The 20,647-nt window shown below is 40.2% G+C and overlaps 2 protein-coding genes across 3 annotated transcripts; both read right to left on the reverse strand.

Moving 5' to 3' along the window:
* Positions 1-1,009: 1,009 nt before the first annotated feature.
* On the reverse strand, positions 1,010-20,182 carry LOC136695361 (uncharacterized). 2 transcript variants are annotated; one of them, XM_066669403.1, is made up of 3 exons: positions 19,957-20,182; positions 18,406-19,272; positions 1,010-1,281 (listed from the first exon to the last, which is right to left on the reverse strand). In XM_066669403.1, the coding sequence occupies exons 1-2, from the start codon at positions 20,149-20,151 to the stop codon at positions 18,427-18,429; spliced, it is 1,041 nt and encodes a 346-aa protein (XP_066525500.1). In that variant the 5' UTR covers positions 20,152-20,182; the 3' UTR covers positions 1,010-1,281; positions 18,406-18,426. The 2 variants fall into 2 exon arrangements, with proteins under 2 accessions (XP_066525500.1, XP_066525499.1); XM_066669402.1 differs by lacking the exon at positions 1,010-1,281 and adding an exon at positions 17,713-18,274.
* On the reverse strand, positions 1,337-3,762 carry LOC136695697 (uncharacterized). Its single transcript, XM_066669934.1, has 2 exons — positions 3,088-3,762; positions 1,337-2,417 (listed from the first exon to the last, which is right to left on the reverse strand). The coding sequence occupies exons 1-2, from the start codon at positions 3,280-3,282 to the stop codon at positions 1,434-1,436; spliced, it is 1,179 nt and encodes a 392-aa protein (XP_066526031.1). The 5' UTR covers positions 3,283-3,762; the 3' UTR covers positions 1,337-1,433.
* Positions 20,183-20,647: the final 465 nt, after the last annotated feature.

Raw genomic sequence — 20,647 nt, forward strand, 5'->3', positions numbered from 1 at the left:
CTAAGTGAGTTAGGACATTTTCTTTCAAGTGGAAAGAGTAGTTTGAGGTAGTACACAAAGCTAATCTGAAGTTGAACACCATCTTCTTTAGACAAACACTTCTAAATATTTAAACTGGTCAAGTTTGTACACGGAAGGTTTTCTGATTTGTTGTACTTTAGTTTACAGATCATTGTATGTTCTAAACAGACGAGTATCTTTAAAAATGGGCTTTCTTTTAATGTGGACACAACAAAATGGGAATATATTATATTTCTGTATGTGGGCAAAATGATATAATGGTTAGACCATATATTTAAGCTTTAATGATTTCATAAATATATATTTTATTTAGGAAGGGATAGTCTTTTTTCACCATTAATCTCTAAGGGGCCATTTAAGCCTAGTACACTCCATTAAAGCCCATGTCAGACTTTTGACACAATTCATAAAATACCATTATTTACCTTATATTCTAATATTTACATGAACTAATGCATACATTTTGAAATGAGAGGTTCGTCTGGCATTTTATAAACAGATACTCCTTAGAAAAATCATTTATTAAAGACACCTGAAAACAGATGTCAGTGGGCTTCAGTACACACCCTCATAAAAATAACATAATACAATTTAAACTGTGCTACAGTGAGCACTTCAGATGAATATCTGCCACTTTAACCATTTTATCATTTCTAAAAAATATTTTTGTGCAGAGATGTTTAAAGTAAAACAGTGAAAATCCAGAAAACAAAGTTGTACAAAACCAGACAAACATTGAATTTTTTTAGAAAAACCTTTTATTATAAAACAAATAAAAATATATATAAATGTATATAAAAAGGTATAAAAATATATATAAATCCACACGGAGAACTCAATGATCTCAAATTTGTTTATATAGCCCCTTTTACAACTAAAGTTGTCACAAATCAGCTTCACATAGTTAGTGTCACAACACAACATTTAAATCAAAGCCCAATGTGAGCAAACCAAAGGCGACAGTGGCAAGGAAAAACTCCTTTGAGGCTGGAGGAAGAAACCTTGGGAGGAACCAAGACTCACAAAGGGGATCCATGCTCCTCTGATCAAACTACAGATCGGATTTTAAATGACCACCAACTAAGTGTACAATAATGATAATAGTCTGGGGGCATAATAATAGTGCAGCAGATTGGAAGGAATTTTTGACCTCAGCGATGTTCCCCACAAAGATGTAGGAAAGCTGTTTTTATAATCTTACCCACATCCTGATCAAATGAGAGATGTGAAGTTCATCATCGAGGCATCACAGTCGCTCATCTGTGGAAAAATTCACTCACTCAATCAGTCCACTGTGTTTCTGGATTCCCAAACCAGGTTTTTTTCAGTGCCAGTTACGCAATGTTCCTCCTTCATTTTTCTGCTTATAAACAGAAGCTGACAGAACTTACCAACACGTCTGTGGACTCTGTTTATCTCCGTTTGTGGAACAGCCTCCTCAGGAACCCTCCAGATCTTCGAGGCGTCCTGGAGCCCTGATTCTGATGGGGCTCGTCCTGAACCCCTGGTTCAGGTTCGTTGTTGCTGTCTCTGGAGGCTGCAGAGCAGCAACTGAAGGCTCTCAATGCCTTCCTCAGACGGGAGCCAATCTTCCACCGTCTGGTGTTTGTGGCAGGAGTTGGAGCACACTGCTCTGTGCTGGTGCTCTCAGGGTGGTCAAGAACTTGAGCCACCACTACTCCTGCCGATGACACGCTCTCTTCAGCACCTGAGGCACTGCCTTCAATGTCCTCTTCACCTGGCTGTGTGGCAGGAGTTGGAGCACACTGCTCTGTGCTGGTGCTCTCACTGTGGCCATTACCTTGAACCACTACTCCTGCCGATGACCCGCTCTCTTCAGCACCTGAGACACTGCCTTCAACGTCCTGCTGCTGACTGGTTGAAGGCATCTCTTCCTTGACGCTGCTCTCAGGCTCTTCATCCAAGAAGATAAAGGTCCGTGCCTCTAAGATCTTCGGACCTCTCGCACGATAGGTTCGACCTATGAATGTGGTTTCGTCAAACCTCCGCACCATCTCCTCGTACTCCGGGTCATGAATGACCACAATACGACACTCCACTTGTGGCCTATATTTCCGTGCCTCCAGCTGTCCTTTGTGCACCCCTGTAGCGAGAGCGTAGGCTGTAAGGGGCTTTGTCGTGCAGCCTCTTTTTGATAGATCGTACCAAGCGGAAGTCCTCCTGGCGGGACGGAGACTGGTACCAGGCTGCTCAGAACTGACGTTGCTGTCATCAACCTCATTGGATCCAGAGGTTGATGCAGCTACTGAGGCACTCTCGGTGTTCAGTGGGGTGTGGTCTGAACTGTGCTGGTTTGCCTCATTGTCCAGCAGGCCAACACAGATATAGCCATCTACCCCCATGTTCAGGGAAGCATCCTGATTGTTTTGTGATTTCTACAAATTCAGAAGGAAAAAAGAGGAGTTTAGTGAAAATGTTTAATTAAAAGGACCAATTAGGGTCAGTTAATAATAATAGTAATTAATAACACTCATTTATTCATAGTCTTTAACCCATTATCCAGTTCAGGGTCGCAGTAATAATAATAATAATAATAATAATAATACATAAAATACAACATAAACATTTAAATTCATATGATGAAACACTAAAACCAAATACAGTAAATGTAATAATTCTCAGTACAATTTAATAACAATGGTATTTACATCCTATTACATTTAAAAATTAACATAAATATTGTTATTATATTCCATATACATTCTTTATTTAACTGCATAATAACACTTTTATTAAAAGAGGAAACAGTTTAAAGTTTAATTTTATCCCTAAAACAGAAACTTTTACTTCTTTCAAAAACCCTTATTTTCCCGAAGGACAAGTAGGCCTCTTTACTGACACTAAAGCCCCATTATTAATTTTACCGAGGTGTGATGAAGGAATGAATATATGATGTAAACAGTTCCTTGTACATTCATGGCCTTTCCATTTAAAGTAATATGATCACATTAAACCGACTGCAGCTCTTTCAAACGGTTATTTTACTCGCTAAAGCAGAGTAGAGCTAGTTAACCCTATAATTCTCCAATAAATCACTGAACTTACTCTTCCCCAGATCCAGGAAAAGCCACCGCGTTTGATGCCGTAGATCAGAGCTCCGGTGGTGGCCAAAGCCAAGGCGCCCCTCAGCGTGAAGGGGTTGAACATTTTGAGCAGCACCTCCTCCACGGTCTTCTTGGAGAGGATGCTGGTCTCCACAACCCGGTCACTGAGAAGTAACAACAGCCAACCTTTCTCCATTGTCGATTTTGTGATTCTGAGGGAGACGTGTCGCGGGGTGTTTTTTTATAACATTCCGTTCCCCACCAGCAGCCAATCACATTCCTCCTTTTCCTCACCTCTAGAAGGTTCAGTAAAGTTGACGAATATAATCTAGAAGCTGCAGCAGGAATACTCGTCTACAGTAATCCCTCGCTACTTCGCAGTTCATCTTTCAAGGACCCTCTATTTCGCGGGTTTTTTCAAGGGGGCTTTTGGCCGCTATATCTCCTAAAAATGTTTTTTATGGTGTGTAAATTAAAATTATTTTTTACTTACATGTCTTAGACTAGGCCTGTAGGTGACAAAATATATCATTTACAAGTATTTCTTACGTAAAGTACATGTATTGTTCATGTCCACATCCGAGTGAAATTTACTTACGCTAAATTACACAGCTTAGGAATTACTCAAATAAACTGGTAGGATATCACGTGTAGTTCCAGCAGAAAAACATTATAGAACGACTGTTTAATGCAAAGGGTGGGTTGTTAAAAGTACAGGGAGGGTTTTAAAAGTCCAAATACTCGTTAAATACATACATACATATATATATACACATATATATATATATATATATATATATATATATATATATATATATATATATCCTGTACTTAGCGCAAATTCGTTTTTCGGGGGTGGTCGGGGGTGGAACGCATCCCCCTGTGAAAAACGAGGGATCACTGTACAAAAGAATTTGAGATTTGGGTGGGCACCATGACCTACTGCTGCAGATAAACAAACCCCTGTAGGAGGGACTGACCCTCTAATTGGTTGCAGCACTAAACGATGGAGAGCCAACTCCGGCTGTTGATCGGCTACATAACAGTGACGACCAATGAAAAGTGTTCTCAGGGTTCCGTGGAACACAATGGTTTTTATTTTAGAAAACGAGTTTAATTTTATTTTTCTTTTCACTAATTTGCCTCGACATGTTTAACCACGGAAGTAACAAACGTAGAAGGTGTTTTTAAAAGGATTTTCACGTCTGTGAACAGTTTTGCAGTGGGGGTCAGGGGGTGCGCAATTAGACACTAAGGTTTAAAGGTGTTTTAACGGTGTTATTTGTTGTTGAAAGACATCTGAATGCATTCTGTGTGTTAAATAATCTGGATCCATCCAAGGTTTCTTCCTGACAGGGACTTTGTCCTTGCCACTGTTGCCAATGGCTTGCTTTTTGGGGGTTAGGATGTGGATGCTGTGATGGACCTTACAGAGAATTTTCTTCATCATTTTGAAATTCTAATTATAAAAATTGTTCACGTGACTGCGGACTGTGTGAGTGGAATTCTTCATGTGATGGCAGAGTGTGTGAGTGGAATTCTTCACTTGGTTTGTGGTCTTGTACACTGTAAAATGTGGGTCAATTAATATTTAGTTAAAAACTATTAATTGCAATGTACACAATTTTGGCTGAATAAAATTAGCTAGGAAATGTTGAATAGAATTTATTCATATTTTATCAGTAACACCAAAGATCCAGAAAATCCAGATTTTTCTCATTGGGAGGTCTTTAATTTTAATCATCATACACTTCCTCATTTCTGTTCGTGGTGTTTGGAGTTCTTTTCGTTGTCTAAAAGAACGCCAGATGCCTCTGCTATGAGCAGGGAGAGAGAGACCTAGGTAACGGACTGAGACTGTTTATTTACAAACATTGGTGCTTTGTAAACACAAGGTTTTGAGCACAGTCTGGAGAGTTAGCAGATGGTGAGGAACAACGCTTGATTAAAAAACGAAGTGTTTTTGTAATTACAATTCTGAATTACGGTTTTAAGGAGCTGATGTTGTGCTTTCTGTAGTTTGCATGTCGTTTATATGTCTGTTGACAGTATAATGAAGCCATGACAGGATGCTCAGTCTCTGTCAGAGTACTTTCAAACGGTCATTGCAGCACTAGCGCACTAGCTCACTCTCACTTAATACAAAGAGTTACATTTGAATACAGAGTTCAGCAAATTAGAGGACACTGCACACCACAAAGTCAGAGACAATGATTCGTCTGTTTACTAAACTTTTAACATTTTACGTATTATGTTAGCATTCCATACTCAATATATCCGAATGCATTTTTTCATAATATTGTGTAGGAACACCTAGCTACATTTGTTTTTTTTAATCTCTTTGGTTTCCTGCTAAGTTTAAAAAATATATAGATTTCCCAATAGCATTTTCTCTTTTCGCACCATATACCCGATGGTTTCTGTTAAAGTAGACCAATCAGATCACTCTTAATTTTTACTGCTGATGTTATTTCTGTGTCCAAAACGGTGTTATATTCACTGTTTAACTGCACTAATTTGTGTTTCGGCCATTTTGTAGTGTTCGAAAACCGGCTGTAGCCAATATGGCTCCCAATTTAATTTTTTCTGTGAATCTGAATTGTAAAACCAAATTCGAGCGTGACTTGAGGGCACTACTATAAACAATATAATTAGTACTTTTTAAAAGCAAGAAAAATTTAAATTCCAATCATTTCTATAGAAATCTTATGAGCTATGTTTGCTCACTGTCTACATACAGCAAGGTTATATCTGTTTATATTTTATGTACATAATGTATTTGAAATACAAGATATCATATTTTCTTAACAATTATACCCAGTCAATCTAATTCAGACTTAGTATGCACCTGCAAATAGATGAATAGCTATTAGTTTTAACTTCATATATCACCAAACCAAAATGAACATTTCTGAATGAACTAAAACCAACACTAAAACATTACACTTGCTTGTGAAGTTAAAACTAAAATTCATCTATTTGCAGGAGCATTCTAAATCCTAATTAAATTGATCTAGTATAAGATGAGTGCAGTCTCAAAACGTTGTGATTTAAGTGCACCAACAAGTTTTGATATTGCATCACATCCCCAAAAATATTCTGCCTGTGATCCTTGTTGTAGTTGTATCAATTTTCAATTTTTGTATGAATAAATGTTTCAAGAGTTGAATAAATGTTTACCTGGTATTATTTTTATGCACATTGATCTGTTGACTCAAACATGGCACAAAATGGACATATTAAGTAGAATTAAAATAAAAAAAATTATGGCAACAAAAGTCACACCTAATATTATTGATTTTACTCAATTTTTGCAAGAAATATAGTAAATGTAAAACAATACTTGCAAGATATTTAGTAAATATTAATTATTCTTGTGAAATTAATTTGTATTTACTCAATATTTTTGAGCTATATTAATTCAAATGTAGGCATGTTAGTACTAAGTCCAACACATTTATCTGCGTTTTATTAATATTTACATTTTCTTGCTTAAATTTTGTTAATTTATTCAATGAATGTTAATTAAAAGTTTGAAAGTTAGAATCTACTCATTAATATTTTGTGTCTCTTTGTTGCCATTGTAATGGAAAAATGCAGATTTTTATTTTAAATTAAATTAAATTTAAATTACTAATGAATAATGATCCCTAATAACTAATGACAAAAGATATGGGGTTTGATTAATCTTGGTTAATTCTTAGTCATATAGTAGGCCTTAGTGCTTGAAGTTGAAGGGATTTATTGCATTGTGTGGTTACGGTGACCTGTGGGGAAAAGGCCTGAGCAGATTAGAAGGAACTGAAGGACATTCTCACCATTTCTCCCTGGCAACTATAAAGTTGGAGATAATGAGGAACCAATAAGGGAATGTTTGGGTTAAAGGTATGAGAAACGTTGATGGTGTACGTGACTGGGGTTCTATATATATGACTTGATTCTGTTAAATAAACTGGTGAGATAAGAGAGAATCTTTGACTGCGTGTCTTATTCCTCTGTTCTCCCCAAAGAATTCTTTGAGCAATTGATCTATTGATCTTCCTTCCTGGTTACACGTAGATAAAAAAAAATTCCATAACAATTTGGGGGCTTGTCCGTTATATCTCGTGTGTCGAGTGGGGGAAAAAGGTGGATTGAAAAGAGCAAATCCAGCCATCCACCAGAAGCCTCCAGAGTGAGGAGGTGGCTCCGTTCTGGGTCCACCGGCACCGCTGATATAGAACTTGACAAGGGACGCCAGGAGGGAACACCGAATGACCCGCGGTAAGGTGTTGTTGATTTTTTTTTTCCAGAGCTGACGAGCTCCTAGGGCAGGATATTCTATTGAGTAAGGTGCCTTTAGAAAGAGTCCGCTATAGATGAACAAACAGGTGACGTTACAGTAATCTCTAAGAGAGAGATTGAGAAAAAAGGTTTATATATATATATATATGTGTGTGTGTGGGGGGGGGGGGGGGGGGGTTGAGAAAAAAAGGACTCCAATATTTCCGGTCAAAAAAAATCCGCGGTCCAGGGGAGCCTGATGAATGGAGGTTTGTACAGGATTTACAAGCTGTAAACTCCGCCATTCACCCGCGCGCGCCAGAGGTTCCGAATCCACACACAATCCTATCACAGGTACCTGCAAATAGTACTCATTTTTCTGTAATTGATCTAGCAAATGCATTTTTAGCATTCCGGTTCATCCGGAAAGCCAGTACTGGTTTGCTTTTTCATTTAAGGGTAAATTGTGGACATGGACACACCTGCCCCAGGGGTATGTGGAGTCTCCAACCATTTTTAATGCAGCCCTTAAGGCTGATTTGGAAGATTTTGTTTTCCCGGGGGGAAGTGCACTTGTACAATATGTTGATGATTTGTTGGTTTGTTCACCTAATGCACATGCAGAGAAGACACAATAGCACTGCTGAGAGGGGACACAAAGTCAGTCAGAAAAATCTTCAATTTGTCCAACAATAAGTGTCTTATTTAGGACATGACATATCTGCAGGGGGAAAATCACTGTCCTCCTCATGTGTGCAGGCAGTTCCAATTCCAAAACCTGTGACTAAAAGGCAGCTGATGAGTTTTCTGGGTATGACATCCTACTGTAGCGAGAGGCACCATGATCTGCTCTGATTCATGGGAAAGAATTATCCACTCAAACTGCTTTAACACAAACACCTACTTTGGGTTTACCAGATCCTAATAAACCTTTCTTTCAGACAGTGGATGAGAAAAATGGATTCATGACTTCTGTGTTGCTGCAAGAGCATGGGGGTCGTAAGCGCCCAGTGGCGTATTTCTCTAGCAAACTTGATTCTGTAGCACAAGGGTTGCCTAAGTGTCTGCGTGCAGTAGCAGCAGCAGAGAGAGCAGTTTTAGCTTCCCGAGATCTTGTGTGTTACAACCCTCTGACATTGTTGGTTCCACATGCAGTTTCAATGATTTTGTTGGAGCAGAAAACATCTCATATGTCCGCAGTGAGATGGTTGCGGTATCATGTTATGCTGCTCGATTCACCCAATGCCACCATTCAGCGTTGTATCATTTTAAATCCAGCAACTTTACTCTCTACATCAGATGATGGAGAACCTCATGACTGTTTAGCAGCCATTTCACAGGTGTGTTCTCCCAGGCCTGATTTAACTGATGTTCCAATTCATAACGCTGATCTCAATTTGTATGTGGACGGATCCGGGTCTCGGGATGACTGCGAAAAAAACAGAGTGGGATTTGCAGTTGTGACCTTGCATGAGTGTTGGTGTTCTGGCAGGCTTTCAAGTTCTCTATCAGCGCAGGCAGCAGAATTGGTGGCTCTCACAGAAGCATGCAAACTGGCTAAGGATAAGACTGTACATATTTGGACTGATTCCAAATATGCATATTCCTGTGTGTTTGATTTTGGAATGACAGTGGCGATTGCTCTAAGACTGCAAGGGAAGCTCAGCTTCCCCTAAAATGTCAAAAAATAAGTGATCAAATATATACTGTTGTGTGTCATTGAATAAATATGCACTACAACGCGCTCAACTTTTGTTCAGAATCAGCTTCTTATCACTGGTAAAGACGCGGCTTTCCTCTCAGTCATTCCCACAGCTTCACAGTGCTTTAAACAGTGAGGATGCTGAGCGTCCACAGAGTTCAATAGCGAAGCAGCGAAGTGCAGGGAAATGAGACGAGTCATTGGATAAAGGCTGGGCTTTGTCCCGCCCATCGGACGCATCAGCTTCTGCATGATGATTGGATGATCTGTCTTAGGCTGAATCCTTTTTTGATTGACAGCGAAATGAGCGAATCAGTGATGCTTTGGTTTAAAGATCCGTGGGAGCATTACATTTTCATTCTTTTTTGAGTTGAACTGAGACTTTCTTAAACCTCTTAGCGGCATTTTCTTTGTTAAAAACGACTAGCGACAAATCGAGCTTCTATTTCTGGTGGGTTTTTTGTAGCTGCTTGTGTTTGGAGACTGACTTCTATCACTCTTTCTGACTTCTATCTCAGTTTCTGTCCAGCGGGTGCTGCTGAGCCCCTCCACTGTCACAAAGCACTCACAGGCGGACACACTTCACATGGGCCAAGGCCGTTTAAGCAGTCTAGCTCTGCTGGCCATTGAGAGGACACTAGTCAAGTCCCTGGAAAAGACGCCTTGTTGGTACGACAGGGTCACAGATCATTTTCTTGAAACGGAACGGAGGGTGGAATTTACGTATAAATAAACCGACACATTTTATGATGTAGGCCGAAATTGAGCTTCCCCTCTTTGAAAGACCAGCATCCGCCACTGTGGAATGATATGGTCCTACAGAAATTTTCTGACATCCACAGGGAAACACATTGCACATCACACATTGGTGGCAGCATTATTAAAAGCACTCCTGTTGCCAAAAGCTGTTGCTGTGATTAAATGCCAGGTTCACACAAAAGACACTTCAGAAGTGGCACGAGGAAATGCTTTTGCAGATGAAGCAGCGACAAAAGCAGCTGGTAATGACATAATGTTTTCTCTTTTCCAGGAATTCTTTGTTCCGGAGCCCCACCCTCTCACACTCTCACACCACACAAAAGTAATCTCGCAGGCCTCAGAAGCAGAGCGTTCTGCTTGGTGCAAAGCAGGTTGTGTTTTCAAGGACGGAATGCGGCAAACTTTAGATGGTAGGCCTTGCCTACCCTCTGCTTATTTTCCCTATTTTGCAAAATTATCTCATGGGAAAGATCATGCATCCAAAGGGGCTATGGTATCTGCAGTACAGCGAATCTGGTACACAAAAGGGTTCACTATTTTTGCACAAAGATTTTGTGAAAAATGTCTCATATGCGCCCAGCACAATGCTGCTCAAGGCATTAAAATAACAGCAGGGGCACATGCTCCACCCAATGAGTCATTTGAACATTTGCAGATGGATTTTATTGAACTCAATCAGTGCAAGGGGAAAAGGTATTGTCTGGTGGTAGTGGATATGTTTTCTAAGTGGGTTGAATGCTTCTCTACCAGCAAAAAAGATGCTCAGGCAGTGTCCAAAGTTTTGATTCAGCATATTATTCCTCGTTGGGGTATTCCTCGACGCATTGGGAGTGAGTGACAATGGACCAGCTTTTATCAGCACAGCACTCACTCAGCTGGAAGAGAAATTGGGCATTGATGTGAAATTACACTGTGCATATCATCCACAGAGTGCAGGAGCAGTCGAGAGAGAAAATGCAACAATCAAAAGCAAGCTTCAGAAATGTTGTGTAGAAACGGGGCTCAATTGGGTGCAGGCATTAAGACTGGTTTTGATGTATATGTGGATGCGAACCAGAACCAAAACTGGTTTAACACCTTTTGAAATTTTGTTTGGCAGGCCACCGAGATGGGGTTTGGATCCACCAGGCCACGTGGACGACATGGGACTTTTGGAAGATCACATGTTGTCCTATTGTAAGAAATTACTAACAATTTTGTGTTCTGTTCACTCACAGGCAGCAGCAGCTTTGCCTAAACCATTGGAGGGGAAGCTACACTCTCTGAAACCAGGAGATTGGGTGGTGATAAGGGATCACAGGCATAAGCACTGCAAGAATCAACGGTGGTTGGGGCCTTTCCAAGTCCTGCTCACTATTGAAACTGGGGTGAAGGTCGAGGGACACGCACCCTGGATCCACGTGTCGCACTGCAAAAAGGCACCAACCTTACAGAGGGACGACAGCGACACCGTGAAGCAAGAATGAAAGATTACCAACTGTTAATCATTTGGGTGATGTTGTTGGCACTGGCATTGGCTGGGTCATTTCCAGGTTCAGGCTATCTCAGCGGCACCATACGTTCAGGTACAAATCTTTGGTATCAAAAAGCTAAATACGCTGTCACAACAGCCACAAATCCATCATGTTATGTCTGTATGGGGGCACGGGACATTCCAATTATCATGCCGTTTCCTTACAGTGCTTCCACTTGTGCCAAATACATGAGAAAAATGCATCCAGATCCATTAAATATAGAATGCTCACTGCAGGGGAATAAAGGTAAAATGTGTAAGGATGAAGACATCCTAGATCAGTCAATAAAGGGGGGCTTTATGCGTCCAAGAGATTGTGCTCTAGCAGCTGGCTCCGAAACGTTCAACTATTCAGTTATACATCGTGAATGTCCCACGTGGCTTAACTCCTTCTTAAAGTTGTCCCCTGCAGAGATGATATAAAACCCAGATGATTATGTTGACAATTTGAACACTCCCTATGAGTGTTACACTAGAAACTTGTCAAAAGATGTAATGTGTGTCGTGTCAAACCGCTTGCGCCCCTGTGAGAAAGAAGTGGGACATTTTCCAGGGCATCGCTCCATCATGTGGGTGGTTGATCAAAATCAAAGGGTGTTTAAACTGGGGTCTGATCACACAACTACATTTCAGAACATGTATACTCTCTATCCCCCACGCTACACGCTCCTGGTGACCCAACGGAGACCAAGGGCTGACATATTTTGGCGGTGTGGTAACGGAGGTCGTCTTAGATCGACCCTTCCTTCAAACCGTACAGGTACATGTGCTCTGGTTATGTTGGCAGAGCCAACACTTATTTTTCCTGCATCCAAATTGTCTGACCTTCCGACTAAAAAGGTGATTCACAGGGCGAAGAGAGATTTCTTGGGGGACCGAATAGTCATTCCACGTGGGGTTCTCAATGAATTTAAAGCATGGAACCTATAGCCGCAGGGTTTGAGTCTATTTTCATACGGGTAACGATGAACAAAAATGTGGATTGGATAAATTTCATATGGTAGAATCAACAGCGTCTGGCTAATATGACTCGTGACACACTGAGAATTCTGGGGAAACAGTTGCATTACACTTCACAAATGACATATCAAAACCGAATTGCCCTAGATATGATTTTGGCAGAAAAGGGAGGTGTATGTCACATGTTTGGTGATCGCTGCAGCACTTTCATTCCTAATCACACAGCAGCAAACGGGTCATTCACTGAGGCAATGAAGGAGTTAACAACTTTTACTGAGGAGTTGTATGAATTTTCAGGTATAAATAATGAAACTTATTTCTCTATTAGTATTTGCACTAATCAGATGTTGTATTATTCCCAGAGGCCTAATCATCAAAATTATTGAACGAGCTGTTGGTATGCAGTTCAGTATGGTGAGTGCAGATGTGTACATGGAGCTTGACCCTGCAGCCGAGAAAAATCCGCTGGATGAGATGCCTCTTGAAATGCCCCAGCCACTCCATGCCTCATTTGATGAGGAGTAAATTTTTTTTTTTTTTTATTCATTCATTCATTGATTCATTTATTAACTTTTCATTTATTAATGCTGATTTCAGGTTGATTTTATGATTTTATAAGTTTAGCTTAGCTAGTCTATGGTTGATGTTATCTTTTGCATTTTCTTTTTCAATATTATAATTAAATGTTTTAAATCATAGAAAGGGAGGAATGTAATGCAAAAATGCAGATTAACACTAATGAGTAATGATCCATAATAACTAATGACAAAAGATATGGGGTTTGATTAATCTTGGTTAATACTTAGTCATATAGTAGGCCTTAGTGCTTGAAGTTGAAGGGATTTATTGCATTGTGTGGTTATGGTGACCTGTGGGGAAAAGGCCTGAGCAGATTAGAAGGAACTGAAGGACATTCTCACCATTTCTCAACCAATAAGGGAATGTTTGGGTTAAAGGTATGAGAAACGTTGATGGTGTACGTGACTGGGGTTCTATATATATGACTTGATTCTGTTAAATAAACTGGTGAGATAAGAGAGAATCTTTGACTGTGTGTCTTATTCCTCTGTTCTCGCCAAAGAATTCTTTGAGATATTGATCTATCGATCGTCCTTCCTGGTTACACGTAGATTCATTTAAAAATTTCCGTAACATAAATGACTTTGGTAATCCTAACTGACCTAAAACAGGAAAGGTTTATTCTGATTTCATGTCAGACAGTGAGAAAAAAATGCATGTGTGTCTTTTTATGTGGTCTATGTAAACTTCTGGCTTCAACTGTATGTACAATGTTTTTTTATATTGCACATGTATTTAATAAAAGTGCATTTCCCATTTCCCTCACATATAAAAGACATGTCAGAATGATTATGATTCAGTAATTGAAGTGTTACTGTAGTCATGATTAATGATAATGAAAAAATAAGATGAAAAATAAAAGCAACCATTGCTGTAAAAGCTACACCCAATATGCATCAGGCATGCATTAACCGTCTAGTCAGGTTTAAAAGGGTCTTTGCCGAATTGTTGATTGACGTACATTTCATCCAATCACATGATGACATCAACCACAGGAAACCAGCGGAAGGGGGATTAGGACGAGGATATACGATTAGGCTTCACACCGCATATGAAGGAACTTCCGAAATGGGACAGCCTACTCACGCCGCTGTGAAGTAATCGGTCTACAAATGCGTCCTTCGAAGGATGCAGCCTCTCAAATCAGACGCAGCTACTGCCTCAAAACACTATTAATGATCTTCTCATTTTCCTTTGTGTTGTACTGTGCAGGTAGTGTCACAGTCACACAGCTCCAGGGACCTGGAAGTTGTGGGTTCAACTCCAGGTGGCTGTCTGTGAGGGCTGTGGTGTGTTCTCCCTGTGTCTGTGTGGGTTTCCTCTGGGTGACTGTCTGTGAGGGGTTTGGTCTGTTCTCTCTGTGTCTGCGTGGGTTTCCTCTGGGTGACTGTGAGGGGTGTGGTGTGTTCTCTCTGTGTCTTTGTGGGTTTCCTCTGGGTGACTGTCTGTGAGGGATGTGGTGTGTTCTCTCTGTGTCTTTGTGGGTTTCCTCCGGGTGCTTCGGTTTCCTCCCACAGTCCAAAAACACATGCTGGTAGGTGGATTGGTGACTCAAAAGTATCCATAAGTGTGAGTTTGTGTGTGCGTGCGTGTGTGTGTGTGTGTGAGAGAGAGAGAGAGTGTGAGTGTGTATGTGTGTGTTGCCTTGTGTGTGTGAGAGAGAGAGAGTGTGAGTGTGTATGTGTGTGTTGCCTTGTGAAGGACTGGCGCCCACTCCAGAGTGTATTCTTGCCTTGCGCCCTGTGATTCCTGGTAGGCTCCGGACCCACCGCGACCCTTAACTGGATAAGCGCTTACAGACAATGTACAAATAAATGAATGTACTGTTCAAGAATCCAATCAATGCTCTTTTAAATGAAGGTGCTACAAAAGGAAAGTAAAAGTTTCATATATGTAGCTTCCACATTATCTATTTTTTTCTGGATGTTAAATACACTAAAGCATATTTCTAGCATGACTTGTACAATTCTAGCCATTTAAACATATTTTTGAACCATTTGGGCTCAACTCACCAGTAGGACGTTCTTTAAATGTTTTTGTATTTGTTCTTGTCTTTGTTTATTTAAAGCTTTGATGGCTAAATTTGTACATGTGATGCTATAAATATTTAAACTGTATTTGGTGTGCGTATAACAGGCATAAATAAGTAAATTATGTGGAAGTTAGTCTCAGGAACGTGCTTTAAACTTTTCTTTTCCTTTAGTAGCACCTTCATTAGTGAGAGCATTGATTGGATTCTTGATCAGTGCAGCAAAAAGTAAATGAAAGAAGTTATCAGGCCCTTCAGGGTTTCTGTAGTGCTACAAATGTCCGCTCGTTCTAATATCTGTCATTTAACTGTCAGGTTTGAATTTCACTTTCATAAATAATTATTGACTGCTTTTAATTGTGCGTTTTCTCAGTTGCGTTTCTCTGTCTCACTTTCAGTTCAAAAACCTGTTACTTTTGAGTTGTGGCCTTGTTATGATGGAGGTGAAGGGTTTCACAAAAGTAAATGATATGTACCCGAATGTTAGCTGCCACTTGAAGTGGAATTAAGATTTAGGTGTCAGAACGTTTCTGCTGCATTGTTTAAGGTGCAACGGAAATCTCAAATTCAGAATCTATCTCCTAAAATAGAACGTTTTATTCCTTGAATATGTCTGTTCTCAGTTAAGGACGTTGCATTGTGTAAGACGTACAAAACGTACTGTAAGTACACGATGTAATAATATAATTATAATACATTTACTCCATTTATATTTCAGTTCTCAACAGTTTTCATTTTGTTTTCTGGCTGAGCTGTAAGTAAAGCGAAGGTAATGAGAGAGCGTAAAATTAGTTCAGAGTAGACACAAAACGATATGCAAATTAATATCCCGATTGTATTGGCCAATACCACTGTTTATCAATGACAGTTTTGGCTTTAAGTTCATTCATTGTCTGTAAGCACTTATTCAGTTCAGGTTTGCAGTGGGTCCGGAGCCTACTAGGAATCATTGGGCGCAAGGCAGGAACACACACACTGGAGGGAGTGCCAGTCCTTCACAAGGCAACACACACACACTGGAGGGAGTGCCAGTCCTTCACAAGGCAACACACGAGTCACCAATCCACCTACCAACATGTGTTTTTGGACTGTGGGAGGAAACCGGAGCACGCAGACACAGGAAGAACACACCACACTCCTCACAGAGTGTCACCCGGAGCGGGACTCGAACCCACAACCTCCAGGTCCCTGGAGCTGTGTGACTGACACGCTACCTGCTGCACCACCGCGCTGCCCCTTGGCTTTAAGTTGAACAAAGTAACTGTTTGAACAATGGGAGGTACAAAAAAAAGTTGTAGGGCACAGTGTGTGTGACATGAAATAAATTTCTACACCCAAAATGGTGCAGTGTATATATGAATACATTTGTTGTTTGTATATTTTAATGACTTATTTATGAAATGTTTGTATGATAACTGAGTGGGCGGTCTTGCCGTCTCTCTACAGCAGCATTGGTCAGTTTTGGCCATGTGTCCGCATGGGTCTATTTCTCCATAGGATCCAGGAGTTTTTAGCTTTTTGCAACCTCCCATCCATGGCCGCAGTTTGGCAGTCTTCTCCACTTCTGTCGGATGGGACTGTGGTTGGTGTCGACCGAGGGAGTGTGTCCTAAGTGCTGTGTCTTTGTGCAGGTGCGCTGCTGTTTTCAGGCGTTGCACTGCTTCTGGTAGACTATGACCTGTGGACTCTGTTCATAATATATATGCTCTTGAAAATGAACCCATTAACCCCATGTGCCATTCATACTGGGGTATATTTAGAGCAAAACTCATGAGCACATGTGACAGTGGAACTTTGGGTTGTAGAAAATTTCCTCTCCCACAAATACCTCTTCAAAGTTATACCTTCACAAATTCTTGGTGTTTAGCAAATTTACTGATTATTTTCTACAAATTCCACTGTGACGATTGCTCAAGTGTGTTTCTTGGAATGTACCTGTCATCACTTTCTTTTGCTATTTTCAGCCAGAGATATGTTTTGATTTTTCTGAACTACGTGATTTAGGACATTTTCTTTCAAGTGGAAAGAGGAGTTAGGTAGTAGACAAAGCTAATCTGAAGTTGAACACCATCTTCTTTAGACACACACTGCTAAATATTTAAACTGGTCAAGTTTGTACACGGAAGGTTTTCTGATTTGTTGTACTTTAGTTTACAGATCATTGTAAGTTCTGAACAGATGAGTATCTTTAAAAATGGGCTTTCTTTTAATGTGGACACAACAAAATGGGAATATATTATATTTCTGTATGTGGGCAAAATGATATAATGGTTAGAACATATATTTAAGCTTTAATGATTTCATAAATATATATTTTATTTAGGAAGGGATAGTCTTTTTTCACCATTAATCTCTAAGGGGCCATTTAAGCCTAGTACACTCCATTAAAGCCCATGTCAGACTTTTGACACAATTCATAAAATACCATTATTTACCTTATATTCTAATATTTACATGAACTAATGCATACATTTTCAAATGAGAGGTTCATCTGGCATTTTATAAACAGATACTCCTTAGAAAAATCATTTATTAAAGACACCTGAAAACAGATGTCAGTGGGCTTCAGTACACACCCTCATAAAAATAACATAATACAATTTAAACTGTGCTACAGTGAGCACTTCAGATGAATATCTGCCACTTTAACCATTTCATCATTTCTAAAAATATTTTGTGCAGAGATGTTTAAAGTAAAGCAGTGAAAATCCAGAAAACAAAGTACAAAACCAGATAAACATTGAATTTTTTAGAAAAACCTTTTATTATAAAACATATAAAATGTATATAAAAAGGTATAAAAATATATAATCTGGATATAAAAATATATAATTTGTATATAAATATATATAATTTGGATATAAAAATATATAATTTGTATATAAAAATATATAATTTGGATATAAAAATATATATAAATCCACACGGAGAACTCCACTGTGCGACTGTGCTTCATGCAGAGGATTATCAAATTTGTTTATATAGCCCCTTTTACAACTTAAGTTGTCACAAATCAGCTTCACATAGTTAGTGTCACAACACAACATTTAAATCAAAGCCCAATGTGAGCAAGCCAAAGGCGACAGTGGCAAGGAAAAACTCCCTCGAGGCTGGAGGAAGAAACCTTGGGAGGAACCAAGACTCACAAAGGGGATCCATCCTCCTCTGATCAAACTACAGATCGGATTTTAAATGACCACCAACTAAGTGTACAATAATGATAATAGTCTGGGGGCATAATAATAGTGCAGCAGATTGGAAGGAATTTTTTACCTCAACGATGTTCCCCACAAAGATGTAGGAAAGCTGTTTTTATAATCTTACCCACATCCTGATCAAATGAGAGATGTGAAGTTCATCATCGAGGCATCACAGTCGCTCATCTGTGGAAAAATTCACTCACTCAGTCAGTCCACTGTGTTTCTGGAATCCCAAACCAGGTTTTTTTCAGCGCCAGTTACGCAATGTTCCTCCTTCATTTTTCTGCTTATAAACAGAAGCTGACAGAACTTACCAACACTTCTGTGGACTCTGCTCATCTCCGTTTGTGGAACAGCCTCCTCAGGAACCCTCCAGATCTTCGAGGCGTCCTGGAGCCCTGGTTCTGATTGGGCTCGTCCTGAACCGCTGGTTCAGGTTCACTGTTGCTGTCTCTGGAGGCAGAGCAGCAACTGAAGGCTCTCAATGCCTTCCTCAGACGGGAGCCAATCTTCCACCGTCTGCTGTTTGTGGCAGGAGTTGGAGCACACTGCTCTGTGCTGGTGCTCTCAGGGTGGTCATCAACTTGAGCCACCACTTCTCCTGCCGATGACCCGCTCTCTTCAGCACCTGAGACACTGCCTTCAACGTCCTGCTGCCGACTGGTTGAAGGCATCTCCTCCTTGACGCTGCTCTCAGGCTCTTCATCCAAGAAGATAAAGGTCCGTGCCTCTAAGATCTTCGGACCTCTCGCACGATAGGTTCGACCTATGAATGTGGTTTCGTCAAACCTCCGCACCATCTCCTCGTACTCCGGGTCATGAATGACCACGATACGACACTCCACTTGTGGCCTATATTTCCGTGCCTCCAGCTGTCGTTTGTACACCCCTGTAGCGAGAGCGTAGGCTGTGAGGGGCTTTGTCGTGCAGCCTCTTTTTGATAAATTGTACCAAGCGGAAGTCCTCCTGGCGGGACGCAGACTGGTACCAGGCTGCTCAGAGCTGACGTTGCTGTCATCAACCTCATTGGATCCAGAGGTTGATGCAGCTACTGAGGCACTCTCGGTGTTCAGTGGGGTGTGGTCTGAACTGTGCTGGTTTGCCTCATTGTCCAGCAGGCCAACACAGATATAGCCATCTACCCCCATGTTCAGGGAAGCATCCTGTTCGTTGTGTGATTTCTACAAATTCAGAAGGAAAAAAGAGGAGTTTAGTGAAAATGGTTCATTAAAAAGGACCAATTAGGGTCAGTTAATAATAATAGTAATTAATAACACTCATTCATTCATTGTCTTTAACCCATTATCCAGTTCAGGGTCGCAGTAATAATTATTAATAATAATAATAATAATAATAATAATAATACATAAAAAACAACATATACATTTAAATTCATATGATGAAACATTAAAACCAAATACAGTAAATGTAATAATTCTCAGTACAATTTAATAACAATGTTATTTACATCCTATTACATTTAAAAATTAACATAAATATTGTTATTATATTCCATATACATTCTTTATTTAACTGCACAATAACACTTTTATTAAAAGAGGAAACTGTTTAAAGTTTAATTTTATCCCTAAAACAGAAGCTTTTTCTTCATTTAAAAGCCCTTATTTTCCCGAAGGACTAGTAGGCCTCTTTACTGACACTAAAGCCCCATTATTAATTTTACCGAGGTGTGATGAAGGAATGAATATATGATGTAAACAGTTCCTTGTACATTCGTGGCCGTTCTATTTAAAGTAATACGATCACATTAAACCGACTGCAGCTCTTTCAAACGGTTATTTCACTCTCTAAAGCAGAGTAGAGCTAGTTAACCCTATAATTCTCCAATAAATCACTGAACTTACTCTTCCCCAGATCCAGGAAAAGCCACCGCGTCTGATACCATAGATCAGAGCTCCGGTGGTGGCCAAAGCCAAGGCACCCCTTAACGTGAAGGGGTTAAAGATGTTGAGCAGCACCTCCTCCACGGTCTTCTTGGAGGGGATGCTGATCTCCATAACACGCTCACTGCGAGACAACAATAGCCAACCTTTCTCCATCGTCGACTTTTGTGATTCTGAGTGAGCCGTGTCGCGGGGTGCTTTTATAGCATTCCGTTCCCCACCAGCAGCCAATCACATTCCTCCTTTTCCTCACCTCTAGAAGGTTCAGTAACGTTCAGGAAAGTTCAGGAACCAGGGTCATTGTGACATCACGGCTCGGCCGCGCGCCGGCAGACAGAGCGAGCTATTTTCTGATAAGTGGACGCAGGACGACTTCTGATTGGTTGCACGCAACTCATCGTCTGATTGGTCGATCGAGATCTGGAAACTAGTAAACAACGTTTTCCCCTGCGCCCAGCAAAACTAACCGGAGACTGAACCTCAGTAAAATAAAAAAAACTCAAAATTTACAATAATCTTGAACTCAGATATTAAACATTTTAGAAAACGAGTTTAATTTTGTTTTGTTTTTTTCACTGTTTTGCCTCGACATGTTTAACCACGGAAGTAACAAACGTAGAAGGCGCAGTGTTTTTAAAAGGATTTTCGCGTC

This window comes from Hoplias malabaricus, chromosome 4, assembly GCF_029633855.1.
Source record: "Hoplias malabaricus isolate fHopMal1 chromosome 4, fHopMal1.hap1, whole genome shotgun sequence".
NCBI lineage: Eukaryota > Metazoa > Chordata > Actinopteri > Characiformes > Erythrinidae > Hoplias > Hoplias malabaricus.